Source organism: Leopardus geoffroyi, chromosome D4 (genome assembly GCF_018350155.1).
Source record: "Leopardus geoffroyi isolate Oge1 chromosome D4, O.geoffroyi_Oge1_pat1.0, whole genome shotgun sequence".
In the NCBI taxonomy this organism is placed as follows: domain Eukaryota; kingdom Metazoa; phylum Chordata; class Mammalia; order Carnivora; family Felidae; genus Leopardus; species Leopardus geoffroyi.
In genome coordinates this window covers 13557509-13584649 of record NC_059342.1, presented here as the reverse complement: position 1 = coordinate 13584649, position 27141 = coordinate 13557509, and the positions used below count along the sequence as shown (strand labels likewise).

Below are 27141 nucleotides of genomic sequence, written 5' to 3'. Positions count from 1 at the left end.
GCACAGAATCTAAAGCAGGTTCCAGACTCTGAGCTGTCAGCACAGAGCCTGATGTGGGGCTCAAACTCACGAACTGTGAGATCATGACCTGAGCTGAAGTTGGATGCTGAACTGACTGAGCTGCCCAGGCGCCCCCAGATTTTTTTTTTTTTTTTTAAAGAGAAGGAACATGGTTTCCCAAAGGAAGAAATACAGAATGTCTATATTGTGGCTTATTGTCAGCCATGAGACAGCTCAAATCTTATCATGATTCTTAAATTTAGCATCATTTACATGGGAAATGCAAAGCATGAAAGAGAAATAGTTTGTTCAAAGGCAGACTTCAGAGTGCAGAGATTCGATGGGTTGGGTTTGCTATTTGTTAGGACACTGACAGCTAATATGTCCTTGTCAGATTTTTAAAAATTTTTTTTAAAATATTTATTTTTGAGAGAGAGCGTGAGTGGGGGAGGGAAAGGAAGGGAGACACAGAATCCAAGCAGGCTTCAGGCTCTGAGCTGTCAGCTCAGAGCCGGACGCGGGGCTTAAACCTACAAACTATGAGATCATGACCTGAGCCGAAGTCAGACGTTTAACTGCTTAAACAACTGAGCCACCCAGGCACCCGGCTTTGTCAGGTTTTTAAGTCTGCCAGAATTTTTTCTGCAGATGTGTAAACATCCACGTTCATCAAATTTGTAAACAAGCCTTTTGGATTGATGAGAGGCTAATGTTGAGGGCTTGGCTCGCTCGTGTGATCTCAGCCCTTTCCTCATTAGACTTCTCTCTCAAACCCAGGAAGGCAGCATTCCATGCAAAAATTGCATTTCTTGAAGGGGGTGGGTTCCTGAGAACCCTGCTTGAAATGTTGTGATAGCAAACAATTCTGGCACAAACTACTCCAGTGATGGAATTAGAACCCCCCCCAGGCGCTGCCAGCCTTCTTTGATCTATACCTCTCTCGCAGCATCGTCTCTAGAGCAATCCTCCAGAGGTTCTGTGCTGCTCTCTAATTGCCATTAGAGAGGGCTGAGAATCCTCCTGCTTCCTGTTCTGCAGGGTTCCTAACTATTCTCTTTGACTAACGTCATTCACTAAGAATTAAAGGGACTAGGATCAAAGGTTGTGAGTTTTCAGAATGACACTGTCATTTTTGTGGGGTCCTGAACAGTGAGGGGCAGACGAGAGGGGACTGCATGTTGCAGTCTTTCTTGGGGTCAGACTTCTCACAACTGCAAGGGAACCACTGCTTAGCATTTAATAGCTCAGAGATCCTGGAGCCTCAAAGCTCCACTGAGGGCAACCTCTTATAATCTGCTGAATACCACGCTGCAGTATAGCATGAGGAAGCCCATACTTAACTTAAAGGCTCCCGCCTTCCTCTTTACCCCAGTTAGGAAACGCATGGTAACTGATAGGAAACATTGAGATTCACTCTGTCTTGCTCAACCTCATTACCTGGTCCTAGAAATGCATACACTCATGCATGCTGAATGGAAATTACCAGTGGGTTCCTCCTTCAACTTCAACACAAGCTGCCTGGAAGATGGATCCTGGTGGAAGGGACTTAGTCTGTACCAAGCACTGTTCTGAGGACACATGAGTAGCTCGTGTGGTCCTCACAATAACCTCAGGTGTGTTTCCATTTTTATCTCTGTTTATAGATGAAGACTGCAAAGCACAGATTAGGTGAGTAAATTGCCCAAGGCCAGGGTCAGAATTAGAGTTTGAACCATGTAGTCTGATTCTACAATTTCTTTTGGTCATTACTGCATCAACATCACACCAAAGAAATTACCTGAAAGAAATGCTGAGCATTTCTTCTTTAAGTGCTTTTAGCTCAGCTCTTACATAGTTAAGTCACCGGAAAACAGAGGCACTGGGTCCCCTTAATTATAAAAGAAAAAGAAGAAAGAAGAGAGAGCTTGTCTTTGGAGTCCAATAGACTGGTTTTGATCCAAATCCTACTTTTCCTAGTTACGTGATTTCGGCCTGTTAGTAGTTTCTCAAGTCCACAGTTGCTTAATCTTTAAAGTGGGGATATGACCACTGCATCTACCTCATAGGGCTGTTGATGACACGAACTTTGGAAATGCATCTGGAATGCTGACCACAATGCTTGACATGTGCATGTTAGCTGTTGTTATTTTAAAGTTATCTTTAATGCTTTGTGGAAATAGAATGGTGACAGAAAATGAACCAACTGCACGGGGGACCTATTACAGTGATAATCAGACACTGAATTTTCTACAAGGCAAGTCAGTGGTCTGGGTTCCACCACTAGATGAGATTTTTCTGCAAGTGTCCTTGGTGCTCTAACACAGGACTATTGCGAGGGAAATAGTGTTATAATGCAACGTGTCAGGTATTTATTCGAAGGAATAAAGGGTGGGTTCAGATCCCAAATTCTGAATTACAGCAGGGTCCCAGTGTAGCATGTCTGCCCTCCCCCGTCTTAATGCCACTTTAGAATGCATAAATCGTGGAGCTAGGAGTTACTAATCTCCTCGAGTTAACTAGATGTGGAAAATCAGTGTAGTCATGGGGAGGGACTTAAAGAGGGAAAATAACGTAAGATGGCAATCCTATAAGGATGTGGTGAATCTCTGGGCTGCCATGCCATCGGTCAACTGCACCCACTGTGGTCTGAGGCCTAGAGGATGTGTGGCAAGTTCACGCTTGGATGTGACATGAACTTCCTCTTCCCAACCACCAGAATTTCACCACTTTCTACCAAAGTGAAATTATCCAATTTCTGCTTTCCAATTGAAAGTTCTCCTTTATTCTGTTTGGCCACAGGAGCCTGAACCATGCTAACTCAGCCTTCCTGCCTCTCTCTCTCTCTCTCTCTCTCTTTCTCTCTCAAAGCCATCCTTAGAAAATGATGGGGGTCAGTATCCCCACTTGAGGAAACTTGATCTTTTATAGAGAGCATCCTGTGTGGCACCTTGAGGGTTAAACTTTTGTTGCAGAGACAGAGTATCAGTGGCTTTCCAGGAAGATATAAGCCCCGATTTAGAAACTGCCATTTCTAAAAGGTAAGCCAAACATAAATTAGTTTGCACTGCTTTCTATGAAAGGGATAACTTGCCGCTCCCACTGTCTCTGTGTTAGTTTGCTTCTCTCTGTGCGGGCAGCCTGTCTGTCATCTACATAATGTATATATCAGGGCGAGGACCTTCACTCACAGTTAATAAAAACCTCAGCGCATGACAAAGGTGTCTTTTACTATGGATCCATCTTACAGTAGGTCTCAATTTACCGTGTCACGTAAATCAAAAGGGAAGTGTTTATCTTCTCATTCGAAGGCATCCCTTCTCCCTCTGTGCCCTAGCCCCTCCCCTCGTGCCAGTTTCCAGCCCCTCAAAGATGCTTTGTGCAAGAAAGTGCAAGTTCCCTCGTTCTGGATTTATTGATTTTCCCTCTTGCTCTCCTCCTGGCTCCCCCCCAGAGCAAGCTAGCGGAGCAAATGGCCCGGGTTCTCCCCCAACGCCTGACTTGCGTTTACTGGGAGGAGAGCCGGAGAGGGAGCGTGCGTTCGGAGCACACTGCTCTGACTGCGACCACAGACTGTTTTGTGCAGGCTGTCCTTCTCCTTCAAAACGGTGCATCCCCTCCCCGGAGCAGCAGGCAGTGTGCCTCCATTCAGCCACATTTGGTATGCATGAGCACGGCTGCAGGGAGAGGGGAGGTGGCTTTCTTAAGAAGGTTCGGTGGCTCAGGAAACGCCACTTGAGTAGTCTCCCAAGTTCCAGGAAGCCTCTGCCCTAATGGAATTTGCAGGTGTGGAGATGACCATGGGATGCCAAGGCCGTGGGGGACCGTCTATTTTCTAGGCATTGCTCAGGTTTGCAATTTTTGGTTTTCCCGGTGGAATTTGGAAGGGGTCATGAATCAAACTGATGCTCCTCGTCCCCTAAACTGGACCATCCGGAAGCTTTGCCACGCAGCCTTCCTCCCATCTGTCAGACTTCTTAAGGTACTGTAACTTGCTGCTTTGAATGGCTCTAATTGTGCTTTGCAGGTCTAAATACCCAACTTCGCACTTGGGCTGGGACACACCTTTCGGGGAGCACAAATGCTTACAGTGCTGGCTCAGTTGCCCAAGGCTGGCTCAGAGAGGCTGTCAGCAGGCTGTAGACCCCCACGGTGTTAGGGAGGAGAGATGGTCTGAGCCACATTTGGGAATGAGATTATGGTGGCAGAGAATGGGCTCCCCGAGTGCTCCCCTCTGTCCCTCAGCCCCCCACCCTAAACATTCCTAAAATAGAATTAATTAACTTCTTTGGGAGGGTGGGAATAGTAATGGGAGTGAAATCTCCTACTCCAGGCATTTGGCTCCTGGTTTTTTTCTCCCCCTCCCTGGGGAAGCCCTTCGACCCACTTTCCCTTTAAATGGAACCTGAGAGAACAAAGGATTCTCCTCACTATTTTAAAAGCCTTGTGTCCTTAGGTGGTCGCTCAGGTAAAGACAGAGAATGAATCTCATCAGATTGTGACTTCTTTGGTGTCCTTGTTTTTAGAAAGGCATGATAATTTTAGTCTCCTAAGTGAAGCCAGTAGTGGGAAAGTGTGGTTGAATATGTATTGAACGTATGCCTCCAGCTCCCGCTCTGAGTTACACAAAAGAATGGTACTACACCTGAGCTTAGAATTTGTTACTCTGTGTCTGCAGCACTTCCTTTCTAGAAGCAAATGCATTGAAGGTACTGAAAAAGTCCCCACAACTCCGTAATAATTGCACCATCATCGACCTTATTATAGGGAAGAAAATACAAATAAAATTTACAAGGTGGACAAAGCGTGTATTTTTTTCTCCAGAAGCGAGAATGTGCTAACATTTTTTTTGGGGGGGGAGGGGGGAGTCCATATCTCTGAATGTCCCACATCCATGTGAAGTTAAAAAGGCAAAGCAAAGTTCTTCATTCTCTTTTCCATATTAATATGATACTGGGATTTAATGACCACTGGATATTGAGCCTAAGTGTCTACAATGGAGGATTAAAGAATTAGTCCTGAATTAATTATATTGCAATATTTTATTTTTATTTATGTATTTTATTTTTATTTTTTCTTGCTGAGGCTGCGTTTTGGTTGGGTCAAGTTTGATGTGGACAATTAGTTCTGTCCAGTTAAGTGGTTCCTCACCACAGAGCATTGGCCACTGTTTCCTTATCCTGTTCAACAAAAACCGGTGTTAACTTTCACAAAGGCTGGCCCCAGGTCCTGTTCAAACCCCCAGCATATTGTTGTCATGGCGATGGTTTGCTTCCCTAAAAGAGTATTTAGGAGGAAAAACCAATTTGGGAATAAGGAGTGGGAGAGAAGTGTCCTTGGACATAAGTGCTTTTGCTGTATTGGAACAACATGTGTGATAGGGCATGAGAAAGAATGAGGCCAGGGAGCTAACAAATGAATGTAAATTTTCCTCCAGAATCACAATTGAATCAAGAGTCTGGGGCAAAGAATATCTTGACAAATCCAACTAGGACTGAGAAAATTGACTCTGGCAATTCCATGGGCAGCAAGAGACATTTTTCACTTAAAGGCATTCTTTGGCCCGACCCCAAAATCATGCTTTTTAACTTACATAATGACCTTCTTAACAGGTGTACTTATACGACTCTCAATATATTATTCATTAATGCTCTATTTTTTTTTCTTTTATGGGAAATGCTATTCATCACTTCCTAGTCACAAAACCAGCAGAGACGTATCTATTAGAAGTAGAGTACTGATTTTGAGAACAGCTGTCCGGTTTCTTAACAGAAAGTGCTGTTGATGCTTTATACCACCAGGCATTGTCAGCCCTGTGTGCCAATACTGTGGTCTGTATATGGTCAATCCCACCGTGCTTTATTAACATGGTGCTTTATAACAATTCATCTGGGGCACGTGGGTGGCTCAGCCAGTTAAGCGTCTGACTTCGACTCAGGCCATGATCTCACGGTCTGTGGGTTCGAGCCCTGCATTGGGCTCTGTGCTGATGGCTCGGAGCCTGAAGCTTGCTTCGGATTCTGTGTCTCCCTCTCTCTCTGCCCCTCCCCTGCTCATGCTCTGTCTCTCTGTCCCAGAAATAAATATACATTTAAAAAAAAATTCATCTAATTAAGCAAACTGATGGGTAGCTTTCCAAATTTCTCAATATGCTAAAAATGATGTGTTGTCCTAGAGAAGTTCCTTTCCAAATGACATCTGTAATTTTGAAAGGTATTGATCTATCCTAGGAAACTTCAGATAGTGAGCATATTTCAAACTCGTTAAAAAAAGTGATAACCAAATTCTTTCAGCGATACTTGAAATGAGAGCTGCTTCTGTATGTGGGTTTGATAGCCTCAATGTGCTGGATAGGAATGCCATGGAATTTTTTCCCCGTTTGGATTGCTGCTGTCTTGTCTGCTTTGCTAGTCCCTACGTCTTCTTGCCTTGCTTTTAATATTTCAAATAAATTGGAAGTTCCTGAGCAAACATTTACATCTTTTGATCACTGTTCTTCCTGCTTTAGTCCATAAATTAAATATTTACAAACAGTGCCCCCTTTCCCAGTCTCTTACTCCACCTTCCCCACCCTACCACCACCATGTTAATTTAATGGATGGATTCTCTGGGTGTCCAGGAGCCCACTGAAATCATAAGCTAACAAACCCAATTCCTCTATTCAACAGGTAATTTTTGGTCCCCTTCCAGGCATTTTTCTGATGTAATATGTTTATTCCAGTGCTCTGACTTGTCAGTAACACAGTAGAGGTCGTGATGGCAAGGTTAGGCTTAACTAGACTCTGATCACTCACCATTTCTCACAGACTTGGCTCATGCCAATTTCCCCCATGTCCTCTCCTTGAAAATGTGTTTCTTTGGTACCTTATTTCAGCATCACACCAATAATTAGAAATGGCTTTATAATCCTATTTTCTGTATTTCCCATTTCCTAATAGAAACAGGATACTAAAGAACTAGAAGGGGGAGGCTGGCATTTGAAGCATGAATTAAACTCAGTGAATCAATGTTGGAATATACTTATTATTCCTCTGAAAACATCTCATTTGTTGCTTTGTCCATCTCAGCAAATTTTGAACATGCCAACCAACTCCTGTTTTGAATGTGGGATTGCATTTGGAAATAACATTTGAAAGTGAATTTTTGGACAGGCATATCATGATGATAGCCAAAAGACAGAGGCTGTTTTCAAACGGATGCATTTCAAATGGGACCCTGTTGAAACTATTTCTCTTCAGTTGTCACTTGCTATGTTCTTATGTGTTTCAAGATTTCATCTTATTAATAACAAAAAGTCATGTTTATTTCAGTGACAGAATGTTCTTAGCATATTTCATAGTCATTATTAGCTCTCTCTGCCATTGTTTTATTTGGGAGATTTTATTTTGGTAACTTATGTTGAATTTGAGAATTTTTAGGGTGGAGAGATTTTTTTATTGAAATCTCAGTGGACTTACTAAAAAGAAGGCTTCTGAAAGATGGGTTGCACTAGGGGAAAGGGAAACTCTGTAGTTCTAATAGATTGTGGTGCAAACATTTAAGTCAGTCTGTCCATGAAGCCCAAATGGTCAGTATCATGTTAGGATCTTCAAAGTTTTATCCTGAGAAGGAATCTGATTTTGCATGTTGAGCAATGTCAAAATAGGTTAAAGAAATTATATTCTGGAGTTAGACCTAAACACTGAAGCCTAACTCTGTTGTGTTCCTAACCACCTGTATGATCATGGGTGTGTTACTTAACTTTTCTATAACTTGGTGTCCTCCTCTTTAAAGTGAAGAGTTGAAGACTTGACTTGGACCCAGTGCTATGATTCCCTGTGGGGATGAAAGAACATAGGCTAAAAATGGTTTAAGTGGATTGGATGTTCAAATAGCAGAGGACTAGAATATTCAGCAGTGTTGGAAATCACAGAGGGCCTTAGCTGATAAATTATGACATTTGACGATTATCCTGAAAACCATGAGTATCATCAAATGGATTTTAGCAGGGAGGTGACTGCTGCATTCAAGCATGGGTTAGATAGATGACTCTGGCTGTACTGTCTAGAATGGGGAGGAGATGGTAGGACTGGAAGCTCAGAGATGAAATTGGAAGTCCAGAGAATTGATGAGGATGTGAGTTAAGGCAACAGGAGTGGAGGTAAAATGCACAGGGCTTTGTGAAGTTGATGAATTGTGGTGAAGGGAAGAATTTAGGATAACTTCTGAGTTTCGGTCTTTGTGGCTAGTCTGGCACTGGTCCCCATTTCTGAGAATAGAGGTCTTGATAATGAAGGACAGAACTTCTCACTTTGTGGTTCATCTTTGTTGAGTTAGAGACGGTATGTCAGTTATTCTGGTGGGACTGAGAAAAAAAAATAGTGCTAACGATACAATTCCATTTTTGGGCACCTGGGTGGCTCAGCCAGTTAAGCGTCCAGGTCTTGATTTTGTGTCAGGTCATGATCTCACAGTTTGTGAGTTCAAGGCCTGCATCAGGCTGTGCCCTGATAGTGCCAAGCTTGCTTAGGATTCTCTCTCTCTCTCTCTCTCTCTCTCTCTCTCTCTCTGTCTGCACTCATACAAACACATGTACTCTCTCGGTCTCTCAAAATAAAAAAAAATAAAAATAAAAAAATATAATTCCATGTCATTGAGTATGAGCCCCATTGAATGCCTGATAATAGAACTCTTTGAAGTAAATAATATACAATCAGGAATATCCCTCCTAATTTTTTTTTTGGACTGTAGGTGTAGTAAGCTCTCAGTTTTTTGGAATCCAGTCAAAAAGCTCAGTTTTCTCTCATTTTTTCTCCTCTTAGTCCTCTTTTATATTATACAAAGGATTAATGAAAGCGAAGTGGGTAACACAAGGGAAATCCTTGAGAGTAGTGATCGAGGTAGGCTACAAGATGAGGATAAAACCTGCTTAATTACTAATGTTTTCTACTTCTATAATTTCTTGTATTGGTAACCAGTGTCCATTCTATTGAGTGTGTCTTCTACAGTTGATGCCAGACATTCCAGAAACCGACTTGCCTTTGATGGTCTCAAGCTTGTAGGAAACAATCAGGTTGAGATTTATTTCAATGTGTGTTTTCAATTTAAGACTTCCAAGGTTTCCTTTTCACATCTGAAATCCTGGATCTTGACAGGACACATAGAGGAATATCAATAAACCCAAGTTTTTGCTTGGTCAGGACAAGACACTCCTGAACCACATGTTAGTAGTAGCAGTTAAGTGTCCCCAGCAGGAGAGGAAGCACACACCTGTTAGACGTGTCAGGGAACGTCTCATGGGCCAATTCCACTAAGTACCTAAAAGATGAGACACTCGAAGAATAAACTGCTTTTAGGTCAACACAGTGTATTGTCAGGAAAAAAATTTTAAGGGCTACTAATAAAGAAACTTTTGTCTTTTCATCTCAGCATGCCAACCTCAGATTCCCTTTAAGAAAGTGAGAGAAAGAAAAGAAAGAAAAGAAAACGTGTGCTCGGCACTAAAACCCGGGAGAGAAAAAAATCTGTCTGGTGTGTTTCAAATGGTGGCTTGATCCAGGCTGCTGAGTGGTCACCATGTGACTTGCCTTTTTGTGAAATGTTCCTCGGGCAGCCTGACGGAAATTCCTGAGGCAACAAGAAACCCCTCCTGTCTCTCCGGAGAGCTCTGTCTTCTGGTGGCCTCTGTTATGGAGAAAAGACTGAAAAGTGTGCGGTCGCTGGGGAAAGAGGGAGGATGTGGCTGGGAGTCTAAGTCCAGGGCCACCTGCTTCTCAGATGACTTACGGAGTCCCAGGAATTCAGGGCAAGGTCTGTCTCCAGGGGAAAGGGTTCTGCCTTCCTTTTGGAGGACTTCCTCAGGGAAAGAGAACACTACCTCCCCAGCAGAGGATTTTCACCCCCCCCTGCCCCGCCCCCCCCCCTCCCGTCTGTTGGTATAACTCAATTGGCTCCAAGCTCATCTACAGAAAACTAATCATATCCTTGCTGTCCTTCTCTTATCTTCCATGAAAAGCAGTTTTAAAAAGCTCTGGTTGACGAAATAAAAAATAACTAGCCAGTAAATGCTTATTGAAGAATTAAAAAAAAATGAACAAACAATAAAGACACATGCAATTCTGAGAATGCTGAGGAATCACTTGGGCAGCTGGTGAGCAAAGCAAATATCCAAATATCCAAGCCCATCCCCTAAGGATGCTGATTCAGTAGGTAGGTGGTGGGCCCGGGAATTGGCATGTCAACAAGCTCCTTGGTGATTCCCACGGGAATAGCTCTTAGAAGAACCACACATGGAGGAAAGCTGACACAGATTCAGCAGAGCTGGAGAGAAACTGGATTAAGTGCCCTTTCTTACGCTGGCATCTGGATAGAACAGATTTTCTGATAGCAAACAGAGCAAAAGGTTTTAAGCAAACCCTTCACAGGTTTTCAAAATTTAATCATGAACGATCATTTACAGATACAGAAATAAATTGAGTTCAGCTGCCCTGTTTTGATTTGTAGACGACCAGTCTGGAAGAATGGTTGTCCCTATTCCTATTTTTTTGTTTATGGATTTCTCTGTTATTTTCATGAATTTTTTTTTCTACTCATGTGACCTACAACTTCAGAAGTTTCTATTCTATTCAATTTACATGGGTATCTGTGAACCAGAGCTCCCAAAGACTGTGTTTATGGTCAGAATTTTGCAATATCTTCTATGCACCCCCTTTATCCTTCATCTATGCCTCTTGGAATTGCGATAGTCACTCAAGCACACGCTCCTTTGATACCAATGGAACGTGATAGTACCAAGTGAGCAATGGCCTGTTTACTTGGGGGCCAAATCCAAAGCACCCATAATTCATGCCCATAGTGGTAGAATTGGTCCTCTCTACGCCTGCTCTCTCTACGCTAAGGCCTTGACAAATGAAGGAAGAGATTCCAGATAGGGATGGGGAGGGAGGGAAGAGAACATTCAGGGCTTTTGTTTGGAAGAACACATTCAAAGCTAAAAGTAATTTAAACTAGACATTTTTTAAAATGATGCCCAGTATTAATGATCAAATAAGGAAAACAGTGCTGAACAAAATTTTGTAGGCTCTCAAGTATTTGAAAAAGATACAGTACTGGAATGGCTGTGGTGGGGGGCTGGCACAACAAAAACTTGAGGAGAAGGGTGTTCAATTTTCATGCTTATCGCACATAATTGACTTTAAAAGCACTTGGGTATTCTTCAACCAGTGGCTCTCCTTCTCTACTTACATTTGCAGAGGCACGTGTGTAGGAACTGCCCTTTAGGGATGGCATGGATAAGTTTTACTTCTTCTCCCCCAAATAAGTAAAGCTTTTCAACAATGAATGGATAGATCGGTAGGTGGGGAAGGAAGGAAGGATTGATTCTCTTATTTGTAAATCTATTCACAGCAACATTTAATATACTAAATTGGCTTGGAGGGAGATTTATCCACCAAATGAGCTTTTGAGGTGTTATTTCAAAGTGTGGTCCAGGGCTGCCTGTTACAAAATCGGTTTCTTGGGATTCTACCCAAACTTACTAAGATAAGGCCCACAATGACTGAGAATCTGCATTTTAGCAAGCAACACAGGGTGATCTACCCTGTAATATTTTGAGACTTCTCTCAAATATTTTGTAATATTTGTAATATTTTGTAATATTTGTAATATTTTGAGACTTCTTCTGAAGTGAGCCACTTAAGCAGAGAGACCTTGGTTCATCAAAATGAGGCCTCTGGCATGACCCCACCTCAGTATCAAATTTTTATTAAACTGAGCATACACTATCTCTCTACGAATTTATATAGGCCGGTAAAGTTTCCATATCTTAAAATTCCCCATGCTCACAGAGCATCGAATGAGTCTCCTAATTGTTTCTTAAGGGATCACACAGGAGAGCTAGTTTAGGTGCCAGAAACGTATCATCCATAAGCGGTATCCTGTGTTAAAAGCAAACATGGCACATTGTTTACGTAAGGAAATGATGCCCGTATATGGTTAGGAGGAAGAAAAACGGCAGCAGAGAAAGCACTAAGTCTAACTTCTGCCCGGATCATTCGGCCATTGCTGAATTAATCAAGTTCCTTCACATCTGCTGCTTCTCCATACTTTGTTCCAATTACTAGTATCACACATTCACCAAGTTGTCTGAACTGGAAAACCTGGGCTTACGCCTTTTGCTTTGTTGGCTCTCATCCCTTACATAATCAGCCAATTAGTTCTGCCAGGTTTCCTCATAAATATGTCTCTGATCCACTCCTTCTGTCTATTCATACTTTCCAAGATCAGTCTCCTTTTTTCTCAGATCCAAAATACTACAGTTGTCTACTTCAAATTGATCCTTCCCACGGCCACCAAAATGGTCCACTTAAAATGCAAGTAAGACAAGGTTGCTGTTGACGTTTTTCAGTTTCCCTTTCTGCTGTATAATAAAATCTAACCTCCTAGGTATGGTATATAACACCTTCAGTGATCGGTCCTTTGCCTACTTCTCTACTGTTATATTTTGTTTTTCCCTTCCTCAAATCTTGAAATTCCTCATAGCTGGACTTTGTTGCACAAGGTATTTCCGACTGCCTGGAAAATGTGAATCACACCTCCTGCCCAACTCCTGCCCATAGTTGAATACTGGACTCAGGTGAGTTGGATGAATGTAGGGAGAATTTCCCTGAATCCCCAAAGCCAGATTAGGCTCTCCTTTTATACACGTCCATAAAAATCAGTGGGTATTTTTATCTTTGCATTTAGCGTGTGGTAACATTAGCTCCTTTACCTCATGGGAACCCTGTTTGTAGACAGTTTGGTTCATGTAGCCTTTGGCAAAGAGTTGATAGTATTTTGGGTGCTAGATATATTACCCTTTAATAGGTAAATGCTGGGATGGATAACTGTGCTCTAGATGTAGTGCTCTGAAATGGTTACTCAAAAGAACCAAATGCTATTACAGAGTCTTGGTATTTTTGTCTCATTAAAGAAAACTTTGAGCTTGAGTTGATAGACTTCCTGTTCGCCAAATTGGATGATTAGTTAAGGAACTGAACCAATAATTAATACTCAGTAAAAGTGATGCAGAATAAAATTACATACTCAAGGAAGAGACTGTGAGTAGGTAGCACTAGATGCGTGCTTTGAAAGTATTTGCTGAAAGAGAAAGTGCAAGATCGTAATTACCTCATCTATTGATTATGTTGGGGAAAGGGCAGTCCTTAAGTTAGTGATCTAAGAGACTTTAACGTAGTGCCTGTAATAGTGTCGTTGGGCAGGTTACACTGTGAATTAGACAAAGTACTATGAGAAGAAAAACTACATAGTTGCTGGGCCATTCTCGCTTTCTTCTTTAAATGTGCCTGTTGCAAGTGTCTAGAGCTATGTAGATACGATCCTATTGTATTTGGGTATTTCCCTTTATCTTTAATTTTTTAAAGTTTATTTACTTATTTTGAGACGTAGAGCTCAGGGGAGGGGCAGAGAGAGAGAGAGAGACAGAGTGAAACCCAAGCAAGCTCTACACTGTCAGCACAGAGCCCCATGCAGGCCTGAACCCATGAACTGTGAGATCGTGACCTGAGTTGAAATCAAGAGTCGGATGCTTAACCACTGAGCCACCCAGGTGCCCCAGCATGTCCCTTCAAAGGTACATGTGACTTAGCATTTTTCTGTTATCATTAGGTTATTTTACTGTATCAGCCATTGTGGATAGAAGTCAAATAGAAGTCCTTAGTTTATCAGGTTCCTATTGAGAAAAAAATAGATCAGAGTCCAAATAAATTTTTTAGGGAAGATAACTGAATCATAAGAAAAATTATCCTAGAACTTGTAGGTTAAGATCAATAATCAAAGTGACTGGAAAGAAAGTAAATAATTCTGGTGGGGGGCATAATCTCCATCTTTATCCATTTCTTTGCTAGAAGAAAGAAATGAATAAAAATAGTTTAAAGAATGAACTGTTAAACAGGCATCCATAAAAATACTTGCTGTATCGTGCTAGTTGAGGACCAAATGATGGCGTGACATTTAAGCTCTGGAGATTTAATTTGCTGAATGCTTTGGGCTAGCCCAATGATTTCCCTTTAAAATAGGATTTCCCAACTTCTGCACTACTGACGTTTTGGCCTGGATAAATCTTTTTTGTGAAGGCTAGTGTCCTATGCATTCTAGGACATTTAACATCACCTTTGGATTTAGCCACTGGATTCCAGGAGTACCCTCCTCCCATTCCCATTTTGACAACCAAACGTGTCTCCATACACTGTCAAATATCCTTTGGGGAATAAAATCACCCCTAGTTGAGAACCACCGCTTTCAACGTTACCTCCCGAAGATGGGTATTTTAAGAGGTACGTAGGTAATTGATTTCACCCGGAACCCAGTAGAGACTTTCTGGTGATGTGAAGGGGATGCTTCGACTTCAGACACACTTTCTTTTTTATTTTACGAAAGACTGAAATTCAGCTTACATTTGGGAAATTAACTGGTCTAGTTCTATTCACTAAACATAGACTAAGGAATTATTTTCTCATCTTATTGTCAATCATCTCTTGGAAGAAAATTCAATGTGTCCAATTTGTCTGAAAGTGTTTGAATGTTCTGTATATTATCACTTTGTGGAATAAAAGCAGAGCATATTTTCATTTGATTGATATGTCAAGTGAAATATTTAATTTTCATCATCATTTTGTTCTCCAATAACTTCTACTTAGAACTATTTAAGAATAATACAATATAAAATCCATTTCAATGAACACATAAAATATCTTCAAGATGAATTTTTTGTATGAAGTTAGCTGATGTGAGCATAGATTTTAAGATAAATTGAATAATTAGCACAAGGAAGCTATATGATTTAAAGATGAGTAGTGTAACGTAGAGGTGTTGAATTACTATGTGGTACATTTGAAACTGGTGTAATATGCTGTGTCAACTCTACTCAAAAAATTAATAGCATAAAAACTTATAATTAAAGCTAATTTTCAATCATTAAATTCAGCATGATCAAAAATGGACAGAAAAACTAGGTTTGGCCTTAATTCTGCATTAAATGATAGGCTAGCTGAGCTGCCTAGAGTAAGTAGTTTTATCTTACAATGATTTAGTTTCCTCATCTATAAAATAAGATTGGGTTAGCTCACACGTGTCAAACTTTTTCTATAAAAGGCCACATTGTAAATGGCTTTGTTGGCCACATAGTCTCTGTTGCAACTACTCAACTCTGCCATTGTAGCTTGGGAAAGTAGCCATACACAATGCCTAACAAATAAATGCAGCTGTGTTCCAATACAACTTACTAGGGACATTGTGTAATAATGGTCTGGATGTTCATATATTGAAAATTCATATGTTGAAACCCTAATCCCCAAAGGTGATATTAGGTGAGGACTTGGGGAAATACTTACGTCTTGAAGGTAGAACCTTATGAAAGGGATTAGTGACTTGGAAAAGAGTCTCCGTAGTGCCTTCGATCATGTGATGACACAAGAAGTCTGTGACCTAAAAGAGGGCCTTCACCCAACCGTGCTGGCACCCTGATCTTGAATTTTTGCCTCTGGAACTATGAGCAACACATTTCTGCTTACAAGTCACCTGGTCTGTGCTATTTTGCTACAGCAGCCTGAATAGATGAAGACAGGCTGAAATTGGGATTTTGCATAATTGTCACAGGTCATAAAACATTATTTTCATTGTTTTCAACAACTGTTTGAAATGTTTTTTTTTTTTTTTAATGTTTACTTTTGAGAGGGAGAGCGAGAGAGCATGAGCAAGGGAGGGGCAGAGAGATAGGGAGAGACACAGAATCTGAAGCAGGCTCCAGGCTCTGAGCTGTCGGCACACAGACTGACATGGGGCTCAAACCCATGAACCATGAGATTGTGACCTGAGCCAAAGTTGGACGCTTAACTGACTGAGCCACCCAGGTGCCCCTGAAATGTTTTTAAATGTAAACTATGCCCAGCTCACTAGCTGTATACAGAGGGCGGGTGGTACTTGGCTTGTAGGCTGCAGTTGGCCAACCATGAGATGATTGTTAAGGTCCCTTGCAGCTCTAACATTCTTGGATGAGGTAGCAATGCTAGAAAGTCACTTTATGTCCCTATTGATCTGAAAACTACTTTAATACCTGAAAGAGCTGAGAGTAAATCTTGTATTAATTATAATAATGGAATCTTACTGGAGAGCAATGTGTGGTGGGCTTGCTGTCACACAATGTAGCTCACATTTAGCAAATGTTTATAGGGGGTGTTTGTTTTCTGTCTCTCTGAGAAAAAAGAATGCTCCAGTTCTACAAAAGGTGTTGTTTTTCACAAACTCTGCTGAAATGCACAGAGACAGAAAGTGAAGTGGTGCTAAAATGTAACATTTGTAAAGTGCTTTGCAATTTGCAGAGTACTTTGCTTCACATCAAATGAACTGAACTTGATAGCGATCCTCTGAAGCAAATGTAGTAAACCGTTACTCTCCTTTTCAGCTGGGGTGGCGGGGCGGGGGGGGGGGGGGGAGATCCTGGTTAGGTTAAGCCACATATTAGTGGGCTTTTCTGATTCCAAATTCAGAATTGCCTCCTTTGCACTCCCGTGCATCTTACATCTGCCTGCTCCCCCCCTTTTTTTTTTCACCTGAGGCCCAACTAGACAATAGAGTTCAGGTTCTACAAACAAATACATCATTTAAGTACTTGACAACAAAAAGAATTACATAGCACAGTGTCAGAATGATCATTGACAAGATACAAAACTTCTCTGAACCTTAGTTTTCTTCATTATAAATTAAACAAAAATACTCTTTCTATTGTTTAGAAATTAACATGTTTGGTTTGGGCATAGGTTACAGTTGGTGTTTAGTAAATATGAGACCTTTCCAATCTAATAAAACAGAGACAGTGCACTGCAGATGAACAGAATTCAACACGTCTTTTGTAATAACTTGGACTTAGGGAATACATATTATGTATGGGCAAGTAATTACACTTTGTAGTTATTGCACATTGTATTAGTAAGGGTTCTCCAGAGAAATAGAGCCAACAGGATGTGTATGTGCGTAAGTATGTATGTGCGTTCATATCTATATATGAGGCGGAGGGAGGAACATTGACCAGATTTTACAGAAGTGGCTCATGTGACTCTGGAGTCTTGGCAAATCCAAGCTCTGATGGTGGAGGCTGGCAAACTGAAGACCGAGGAGAGACTTGGAGTTTGAGTCCAAAGGCTGTCTGCTTTAAAACCAGAAATAAGTACAAGTTACAGATAAAGTCCAAAGGCAGTCTTCTGGAGCATTCCTTTTTGCTTGGGAGGTCAGTCTTTATTGTATTCAGGCCTTCAGCTGGTTAGATGAAGCCTACTTACATTATGGAGGTCAATATGCTTTTCCCTAAGATCCCTGATTTAAGTTAAATAGGATCCAAAATACTTTCACAAAAATATCCAGAATGATGTTTAATCATGTATTGAGACCCTGTGGCCCAGACAAGTTGACATAAAATTAACGATCATAGAGGTCATTGTTACAGTTATATTAAAATTGCTTTTTTTGATGTAGTTTGCTTGCAAGTAATTGATAATCCATTTAAATTAACTTAAATAAAAATTTTTCTCTAAGGCTACTCTCTAGGATATCCAGCACCTGGAGTGGAAATACAGCCAGATACCATGGGGACTCAGGCTTCTCTCTTATGGGACCCTAGAGTCTCCTTTTGGCTACTTTTGGCCCGTCTACTCTGTACTTGTGTTTTTCTTTGTCAACCAGCCTTCTTTATTACTCCATATTTTGCTTAGACTTGCCACAGTGTCCAGTACTATACGATCTTATAATTGTTTTCTTTACATCTCACCCATACGTTTCTCTCACTTTCCTAAGGAATCTCATTGACTCAGCTTTGGTCACATATCCACACTGGCCTACATGGATATGGTAGGGAAATTGAATCACAAGATAAAAATATGGCCGCCTAGACCTATTCTTCTTGTAGGTGATGTGGGCGGGAACAGATTTTCTTTAACAAGGATGTAGGCCCGATGCTTCATGAATTCAATTAGCGTGGATCCCCTAGATACATAATAGCTTAATGATTCTGGAAGCCACCCAGGCCTGAAAGGTATTGCAATTAATCTAAAACTAAGATTTCACTCTGCAAACGAGGATAAGCAATGAGTCTTTACCTTTTGCTATTTTATCATAGGAGGGGATGGACTCTAACTACAGAACCCAATTTTAGGGTACTGTAAACACAGTATTTCTGAGGAAGAGGCCTAGTGAACCTGGAGAAATAGTAAGCTCTCCTCTATTGGAGGAACACATTGAAATCCAGAAGAAATAACATTGAGAGTCCCAATGCAACATGGCATGATGGACTCCCATGTCCCCCTGAATGCCTCCTTGAGTTCTCCAATGTTACTAGTTTCACGACTGCTGAAAGCTTGTATGGATCTTCTAATGGGGTTTGTCCTCTCTTCCAGCTGAATGAAATTGAACCCTCCCCAAATCTAGAGCCCTGAGAAAAAGAAACCAGAATAACATGTTGTTTAGAAGTAGCAATGTGAGGGGTATCTGGGTGGCTCAGTTGGTTGAGCGTCTGACTTAGCCTCGGGTCATGATCTCACAGTTGGTGAGTTCAAGCCCCGTGTCTGGCTCTGTGCTGACAGCTCAGAGCCTGGAGCCTGCTTCGGATTCTGTGTCTCCCTCTCTCTCTGCCCCTTCCTTATTTGCGCTCTGCTCTGTCTCTCTCAAAAATGAATAAACATAAAAAAATTAAAAAAAAAAAGTAGCAATGTGATAGTAAATGGAATATGAGAGCAGTGTTAGGATTTCTTTAAATTAACCATGTTTAAAGGAATTGGGTAGAAGAGAGATTAACGTTTTAATCAGAATATTCCTGTTTGTGTCGACATTCTTTTGAGGGGGGAAAGTTCATACACATTTAATGCTGTCAAAATGAGTGTTTTGTTTTTAGGTGTACAGCAATTCACAAAACAAGAATATAAAAATTGGGTTTTATCCCCCATTCCTTCTTAACACATTTTTTTCTGCAATCCTCTATTGCTCTGTGTGAGAAACTATACAAATGGATTAGGAATTCAAGAATGAAAAATACTAGGCCCCAATCAAAACGAGGTAATAATGGAGTGAGGGAGACAGACAAGCAAATTGGAAATGACATTATGGCTTGATAGATGTTTCCATTTTGGTGAATCAGAGACACCAAATACAGTCTGAGAGTTAATAGAACGGACCATTGAAGGAGACCCTTGCGGGAAGTTGGGGTAGAAAGAATGTTCCACGTGAGTAGTGTGGCACGTACAAAGGCAAGGAGGCATCCTAGAGAGCATGGTGCGTGGAGGGACCTCCCATGAGCAAAGCTGAAACATGAAGTGTGACAGGAATGCCGGGGCAAGAAGTGGGCCTGATTCGGGGCGGTGGGGGTGGGGTATAATGATACTGATCCGTGCCCAGCTCGTGCTCACTCAACAGCCTGCACAGTTGAGGCTGCTCAAGTTCCAGTGCAGTGCTGCCACTTCCTCACTCTCTGCCTCAAAGGACTCTGTAGGTCACACCCTGGCCCCCCAGCTATGCAAATGCAGAGGTGAGCCCAGATTCTTCAGGCGTTAAATGTAGGAATTGTTCAGTGGTTGCAGGGTGCTTTATTAAGAGAGTTACACTGTAGGAGGGACCTTTGCTTTCCTTTTCCTCTTTTTTTTTTGTGTGTGTTTGTTTGTTTGTTTGTTTTGGTGCCCTGGCAGACCCATTTTTCATATGCAAACGACTTTGCAGACTGCCCCATCATGGACAAATGTTTTGTTCTGTTTCAGTGTCCTGGGACTCAAATTCACAACTGGCTCTTCTAACGGAGCCAGCCAGGTGTCTCCTGTTTCACACATCTTAAAAATGTCTTCATCTAGAGTGCTATGATGGCCTTATGAAAATTATAGTAAATAGAAGCTATGGCACAGGACATCTTTCCTTTGTTCTGGACAGCTACGAAATGGTAGGCACTGGAAACAATGAGCTTACTATGCAGTTGTTAATACTGCCATATCACCGAGGAGAAGGTGTGACTATGTATTCACTTGTGTCCCAACACGAGCAACAAGTGAACTTTAGACGTCAAGACTGTTTATCTTCTTTAAGAGAGGGTGAGTGAGAATCCCAAGTAGGCTCTGTGGTGTCAGTGCAGAGCCCTGCGCTGGGCTCTGTCTCACGAACCATGAGATCATGATCTGAGCTGAAATGAAGAGTCTGATGCTTAACCACCTGAGCCACCCAGGAGCCCTTAAGATTGTTTAAATTTAAACTGACTTCTCCAGGATGGTCTTATTTCGCCATCCTGTAAAAGTTTCTAGCAGGTGAACTCCTCAAACAGTAAAACATTATCAAGAACCCTTAAATTGAGGTAAACTTACATATAGTAAAATTAACGAGTTTTAACTATAACCTCAATTTTTTAAAAAAGGTAACCACTTATTTGACCACCATCCATATCAAGACATGTCAATTTATATCACCCTAAGAAGTTCCCGGGTGCCCTTCCCAGTTAATACCATAGCAACCACCACTTGAGGTAACCACCACTCAAGGTACCCACTTGGGCTTTTATCATTCTATATTAGTTTGGCCTAAATTAGAACTTTTGAGTAAGTGGACTCACATGAAGTGTATTCTTGGGTCTGGATTCTTCTATTCAACAAAATCTTTGTGAGATTCATCCATTTTGTTTCATCTATTGTTTTGTGGATTATCAGAGAGTGTGAATACACCATCACTGGTTTGTCCTCTTGCCTGTTAATGGACATTGGAGTTGTTTGCCATACTGAGCTCCTACAAAGATAGGTGCTGTGAACATTCTTGTGAACATATGCACTCATGTGTCGCGTCTATGTGTCAGGAATGGAACTGCTAGGTTACAGGGTAGGCATATGCTTGCTTTTAGTAGAAGCTATCAGTTTTCCAGAATAGTCCTATTTTATACTCCTTTTAATGTAGTGTATGAGAATATCAACTGCATATTCTCACCAAAATTAGCATTGCATTTTTCTTCTTTATAAGTTTTAGCCTTTCTGGTGGGTGTATAGTTGTATCTTACTATATTACAATTTTCATTTTCCTGATGAGTAATGTGATACTAAATTTCACATGCAACAATATTTTTGAAGCAAAACAATATCCAAAAGAAACGGGTAAAGTTGAAGAAAGGGGAAGAAAATGAATTTCTGTCAAGCTTTCATGGCTAGAAACCAAGATATGTAATTTATATGTTGTCATTTAATCTTTAATAATGATATATTATTTCCAGTTTTCAGATGAATTTGTGATTAAGAGACATTACATAAAACAGGGAGAGAAATAGTATCTTGCAATGGAGTTGGGAGAACAAAATGACTTAGATATATTTATACACGCTGTTTTTTTTTTTTTTTACATAAAGTACTGACTATAGTACCTGGCACATAAGTACTCAGTGTGTTTTCACTGTTTGGAAATACGATACTATAAATTTTAAATAAAAACAAATTAGCCTTATGGCTTGGGAAGATCAGGGTGTTGTGATAGGCTATGGATTTAATCCAGCTGAAGTTAACATGAGGAAATTTTATAAAACTGGCTGTACCACTAGGGGTGTGTCCCTATTAATGGTAATGGTCATCCTTGAAGAGTCACTGAATGGGTCTGCTTGTTCTCAGCTATAGTTACTCCATGGAGCTGGGTTTGGACAGAGAGTGTCCACATTTCAAAAAGATGACATAGTCTGTTAATTGAGTGATGAATTCACTGCCCCTGCCAAACTTCCTCAGATGCATCCTATGCATAAGTTGTCCTACTGAGTGCCCGAGATGCACACTTGTACAGTGAGTATGGTTAGCCTTCAGAGAGCTGGAGAGAAGAAAAGGCTGTCTTTCTGGGTATATTCTATCTCCCCAACCCGTCACATGTAGTTTCTTATTCAATTACACTTAGACCACCTAAGGGTGCTTTTCAAGACTTGCCGGCTTCCAGGTCTCTGTAGTTATCAAGATCTTTATGTTTGGGACATAGGCTTGTGTTCTTTTGTTTGTGCTTGTTTTTCTGATGTCCCTTGTAAGTAAATTTCAAAGATCACAGTGACACAAATGACTGTGCCAGTATTTCATAATTTTTTTTTCCCGTCTCTGGCTTCTGAAATTTCAGACCTTATTTGGCAGGCTTCTCAAATACATAGTCCTGTTTTGATCTCAGCGGGTAGACAGACAAGTTTTTGTAGGATACTCAGGTAATAAGAGAGAAGACACTTCTCACTTTGTTCTAAGGTTCTTATTTCACTTTTTCTTCTTACTGTTTATAATAAAACTAATAAAATTTATAATCAGGATTCATTGGGAAAAAGTACACATGTTTGAGAAAACTTGAAACAGTGCAATTCAGCATGTGACTTATTAGGGATGAGTATTTTAAAATGACCAAAGCTGTCATCTTTTTTTATATTCCTCTTATTTTAAAGAAGATTTGAACTAAAACATGACTTCTCCAATTAAAAAAAATTTTTACTATACCCCTAGAATTTTAAGCACAAATATTGGTAAGGGGGAAATATGTACTAGTTTATCAGAAACAGGCAAAGTATATGTTCGGGACTTAGCACTAGAAATCAATTTAATTTGATGAATATTTTTGAGCCTTTCTGTCTTCTGAGCCTTACACTAACCATTAGCAATACCGAGGTGAAAATGATATAACTTAAGCATTCTAGGATCTGACCAACTAATGAGAAAAATTGACGTAAGCCATTAATCATAATGCTTTCTAATAAAACGTACCATAAAAATACTCCAGCTATAAAAGAACAGTGTACAAAATAACTAATTTTACCTGAGGAAATAAACATCATAAAATGAGTTATATATGGGTTGTACAAATCTTAAAAGATGATTAGAGAAGGAGGGAAAGAGCATTCCAGATGGAAAAATGAGTGTGTGCAAAGCATCATGGTGTTAATGGGTATGGCATGTTGGGTGATTTGAAGTTTATCAGTGTCACTGAGTAAAGTAGGCTTGAGGGAAAAGTAGGCAAGATGGCAGTGGCTAGGACAGGAAGCGAGAGGGGCCTCGTGCAATGCTCAGTAATTTGGATTTTATATTGAAGTCGTTTGGACATGAAAGCTTGTTCTTAGAGGAGAATGTATTTGACAAATGATTACAGAAATCTGTGTGGCAGAATCTGAGCAAGGCACTACAAACACGATGAATAAAAATTCGTTCCCCTCTCTCAGAAATCTTCAGTGGAGATAGACCAACATAGATGCAATGACAGTTGATTCAAGGATGGGTGGCTCTTGTTACTTACTGGGGAGGGAGACGGGAGAATAAGGGAGGGCGCTTTGTTTTGCTTTACCTGTAAAGGAACACATTTCACTCAAGACTAAGATAAAAATGTTTTCAACCCAAAACTTAGTGTGTGTGTAATGTCATTTCTGATCTTGCTTTGGTGTGGAAGAGATGATTGAAGTGTATTTGAAAAGAACAACTCATGCTAGAACTCTGTTTTCACAGATTTGGTGTTCAAAGCACACACATATCCTTCTAAACAGGAAACTGGAACAGTCTTGATCTAATTGCTTCTTGCCAACAGCCCAGAAAGCTGTAGGATTTTGTGGGCCCTTACCAATTTTGTTATCAATAATACAAAAGATGGATGCTTAAACGTAGCTTCCTCACAAGGGAAATACTGTCACAAGAGCAATGACCTAAATTGTCTTTGAACATCACACTCTAAAGTGAAGAGAATGCATCTGCCCTTTGAATATTAAACTAGTCACTAAACTGGGTCAGAAGGCCTACAAAGAGTGCTTTTACAGAGCTCTCCTCTCCCTCTCCAAGGAAGTGATGTCCTGGGTGTTCATTACCTTGAAGAAATTCATTGTATTTCCTGTGCAAATTGCTTATGGTAGAAGATGTGTTTTTGCAGTATTTATCTTGGCCAACATAGGCCTATGCCAATTTTTAGATTTCCTTAACTAAGTTTGAATGAGATCCCTGGAAATGACTCATTCCACCTTACCTGCATCCCCACTTTTGTCTTCTCTGTCTTCAGTTGCACGAACAAATCAGCTCTCCCTTTAGTCATTAGAAACAGCAATTGGTTGAGACTACTTCTGCAGATGTTCTTGCATTAGGTGCCTTGGAAGGGGGAAGTTGGTGAGGTCTAAGGAAAGACCTCTGGTTTGAATGATTTGGAGGATCAAGGGTGACTGAATGAGGTGTTACGGTAGCGTGCTCAAGGAACAAAACACCCGCAAGCATCTCAAGAGCAGAGATCATAACACATACACTGATGTCACAGATGCTCATATGTTTCCTGCCTGGGTGAGTAAACGAGTAAGAAAAAGTAGAGGCAGTGGGTATAGTCTAAGCAGTGCAGGAGGGAAAATATATTAGGTGGGCTTCAGGTGGTTACATGGCCCAGGAAAAGGTATACATAGCTTTTATACACATAAGGGAAAGCAAACGGTGAAAAGATTTAAACTTGATGCATTATTAAAGAAGAAAAGATGAGTCAAAGAGTTTTCCTTAGGAGATGTCTAAAAGTGGGCACATAAGTACTTGCTGAATAAGCAAATGTGTGAAGAATGACACTTCATCTTCTAAGACAGACGGAAGATTGGCTAAAAGTACAATGGTTTTGATGGAGGAGAGTAAATTGGAGACTTTTACTGCTCTAGCCCTCCAAGGTAATTGTAGTAAAGATTTAGGAAATGGTTGCTATGTGCCAGATAGCATATTGTGTACTTTACGTATGTTGTCTCACGGGGTCCTTACCATACACCTACAAGCTGAGTGGGGGTAAGTAGTCTGGTCATTTAAAGTTAAGGGAACAAGGCTCAGAGAACAGCCATAGCTGAGCTAGGATTTGAACTTTGGAGACTGTGCCTCCAAAGTGTGCCCCTGATAGGAAGGGAACAAGGCTGGAGGCTCGAACATCTTCACTTCCAATTTTCTAATGGTTTATTATTGTCTCATGTTAACGTGTTCATTGCTGTGTGGATTTACTAAAGGTAAAGACCTTGACATGGTGTCTCTGAATCTCCCTCTGTGGCTAACAAAATGCCTGGCTCATTGTCAAATATTCAACTGATTTTTTAAACAAGGGAATTAAAGTTGGGGATATCAAAATGAAGAACTGAAAGTCAGAAATTAATTAAACATGAAAGAGAAATATAGCAGTGCCTCGAAGGATGGCCAGTTAAGATCTGAGGTCCTACTATGTCAGGTAAGACCTCTAAAATAAAGGCATATTTAACTTCTTCCAGTGTTAAAAAATAATGGGAGGGACTACAGCGTACTGTCCAGCACATATTATGGTCAATATACATCAACAAAGGTACAGAATACCTAGATGTTATGTCTGTCCAAATCTTATGTCAAGTCACTGGAAACTGTGGGCAAATTAATTTCTGTAATCCTCAGTTTCCTCATCTGTAAAGGAAATAATGATACCTCCCTGGGTCGTTACAAAAATCGAAAAAGAAAGCATACTTAGAGTACTTACTTAAGGCCTTATATACAGTAAATGCTCAGTAAATATTAGCTGCTATTTGATGTTGAGTGGATGAACGGGAGCTTGGAGTCATAATATAAATGTAGTCTGGATCTAGGTGGAGACCACGTTGCCTCTTCTTTCCTGGCATGTGTATAGCTGGCACGGGCAGCTTGCCACTGGCTTTTGGGGAAAGACTGCATCTGAAGCTTGGATGCTTACAAAGGCCCTACACTGGCAAGGAGGGTGGTGGACTGTGGCATTGCATCCACACTGTGCATTTCAGGAGACAGGGATTATAAATTGATGGTGGTCGGGACACAGGCTGCTCTTTGGCTCCAGAGTGCTTGCGATATTGGAAGCACCGGCTAATGTTGCTTGGGAATCGGCATCACGGTGTGAATCCGGGGGAGTGGGAAACAAGCACTTCCCCTGCCCCTGAGCAGCCCAGTTTGGCTCCTGTGACAGCATCATGCCCACAGCTCTGGGAGAGAAGGAAGTGTAGGGATGTCTAGGGGTCCTGGGTATCACTTCCTGAGTGACAGTAGTGTCACTTGTGAGATGCCATCATGGGTTTCACTGGCCCACTGAAATCTCCAGGGAACTCCAGGATATCTTTGGAGAAGACCCGAGAAGAATTAGCAATCCTCGGGTTGAGGTTAGAGGTAGAGAACTATGCTACAGTTCTGTTCATACGTTTACAACTTCGAGACCAGTGTGATCAAGGAAACAAGGAATTACATGGGATTCTAGAGCTGAAGAGATTGGAACGGCTCATCTGGTCCAACTGTATCCCTTAACCTGTGGTCCAGAAAGTCTGCCTGGTGTTCCTAATATCACCTGCAACAAGAATCCATCCAACAAAGTTTGGTGGATAGGGGAGAATCTGCCACTGCCTATGCTCATTAGCAACTAGCATCATGACAAGTGTGACTAGGCTGAATAGTGTGTGAAAGTAGTTGCATTAAACCGGAAAACACTGGTATGAACAGCCATGCAGCCCACCTTGGTTGGTTTCCCTACACATATCTGCTCCTTGGTCTCTAAGGGTCGCTAGTTAACTGATGATGTGAAAACCCACTTCCTTAGCTCCTCCGCGCTAAAGCAATTCATCGTAGGTGCCGCTAGGTTCACATTGAGAAGCATTGGTTTCTGGCCTTTATTTTAAGGTGTGGCTTCATTACCTTCGGTCGGGGATTGTTGAGTGAGGACATCTGACACGATCCATGGCCCTAATACAGGGGCTGATAGGAGATAAGCATCTTACACATGTTCCCGTGTTAACCGAGCCTTCGTTACACAGCAAAACTCCTGGCGTGAGCGTGCATCTGAGAGCCATGCTGGTATTCGCCGAATTTTTGCATCATCTTTCCTTCCTCTTTATAGCAGGATACCCAGGAGAGTCCCGGATGGCTTTGGAAGCTTTCCTATCGGCGTCTTTCCCTTACCGGACTGATTTAATCACCCATTCCTTCCTTTGCCTACTTCTCTAACTGCATACCATCTGTGCTATTTGGCAGCTGCTAGTTATAGCCAAGGTTCCCCTCAGCCCCAACATCTATGAGAAATTTTTTCATCTGTTGGCAATGCCTTTCAAAATCATAACTGCTTATTTTGTCACCCTCGATATTGGGATAATCCTTTCCCTTCCACATGGCACTGTTGGGCACTTGGACTTCAGTTTACAGCTATTTTTAG

The 27141-nt window shown here is 41.1% G+C and overlaps 1 protein-coding gene across 11 annotated transcripts in view; it reads left to right on the top strand.

The window, feature by feature from the left end:
- Positions 1 to 27141, top strand: part of TRPM3 (transient receptor potential cation channel subfamily M member 3) — an 803483-nt gene that overhangs the window by 300029 nt on the left and 476313 nt on the right. For 2 of the 11 annotated variants that reach the window (XM_045468654.1, XM_045468652.1), the window contains exon 1: positions 3132 to 3958. The exons of 5 other annotated variants lie outside the window; for them this stretch is intronic. In XM_045468654.1, the coding sequence (XP_045324610.1) occupies positions 3782 to 3958 (177 nt within the window). In that variant the 5' untranslated portion in view covers positions 3132 to 3781. Of the gene's footprint in view, positions 1 to 3131; positions 3959 to 27141 lie in introns of those variants that run through there. 4 more of the 11 variants (XM_045468659.1, XM_045468656.1, XM_045468662.1 and 1 more) reach the window with 3 other exon arrangements.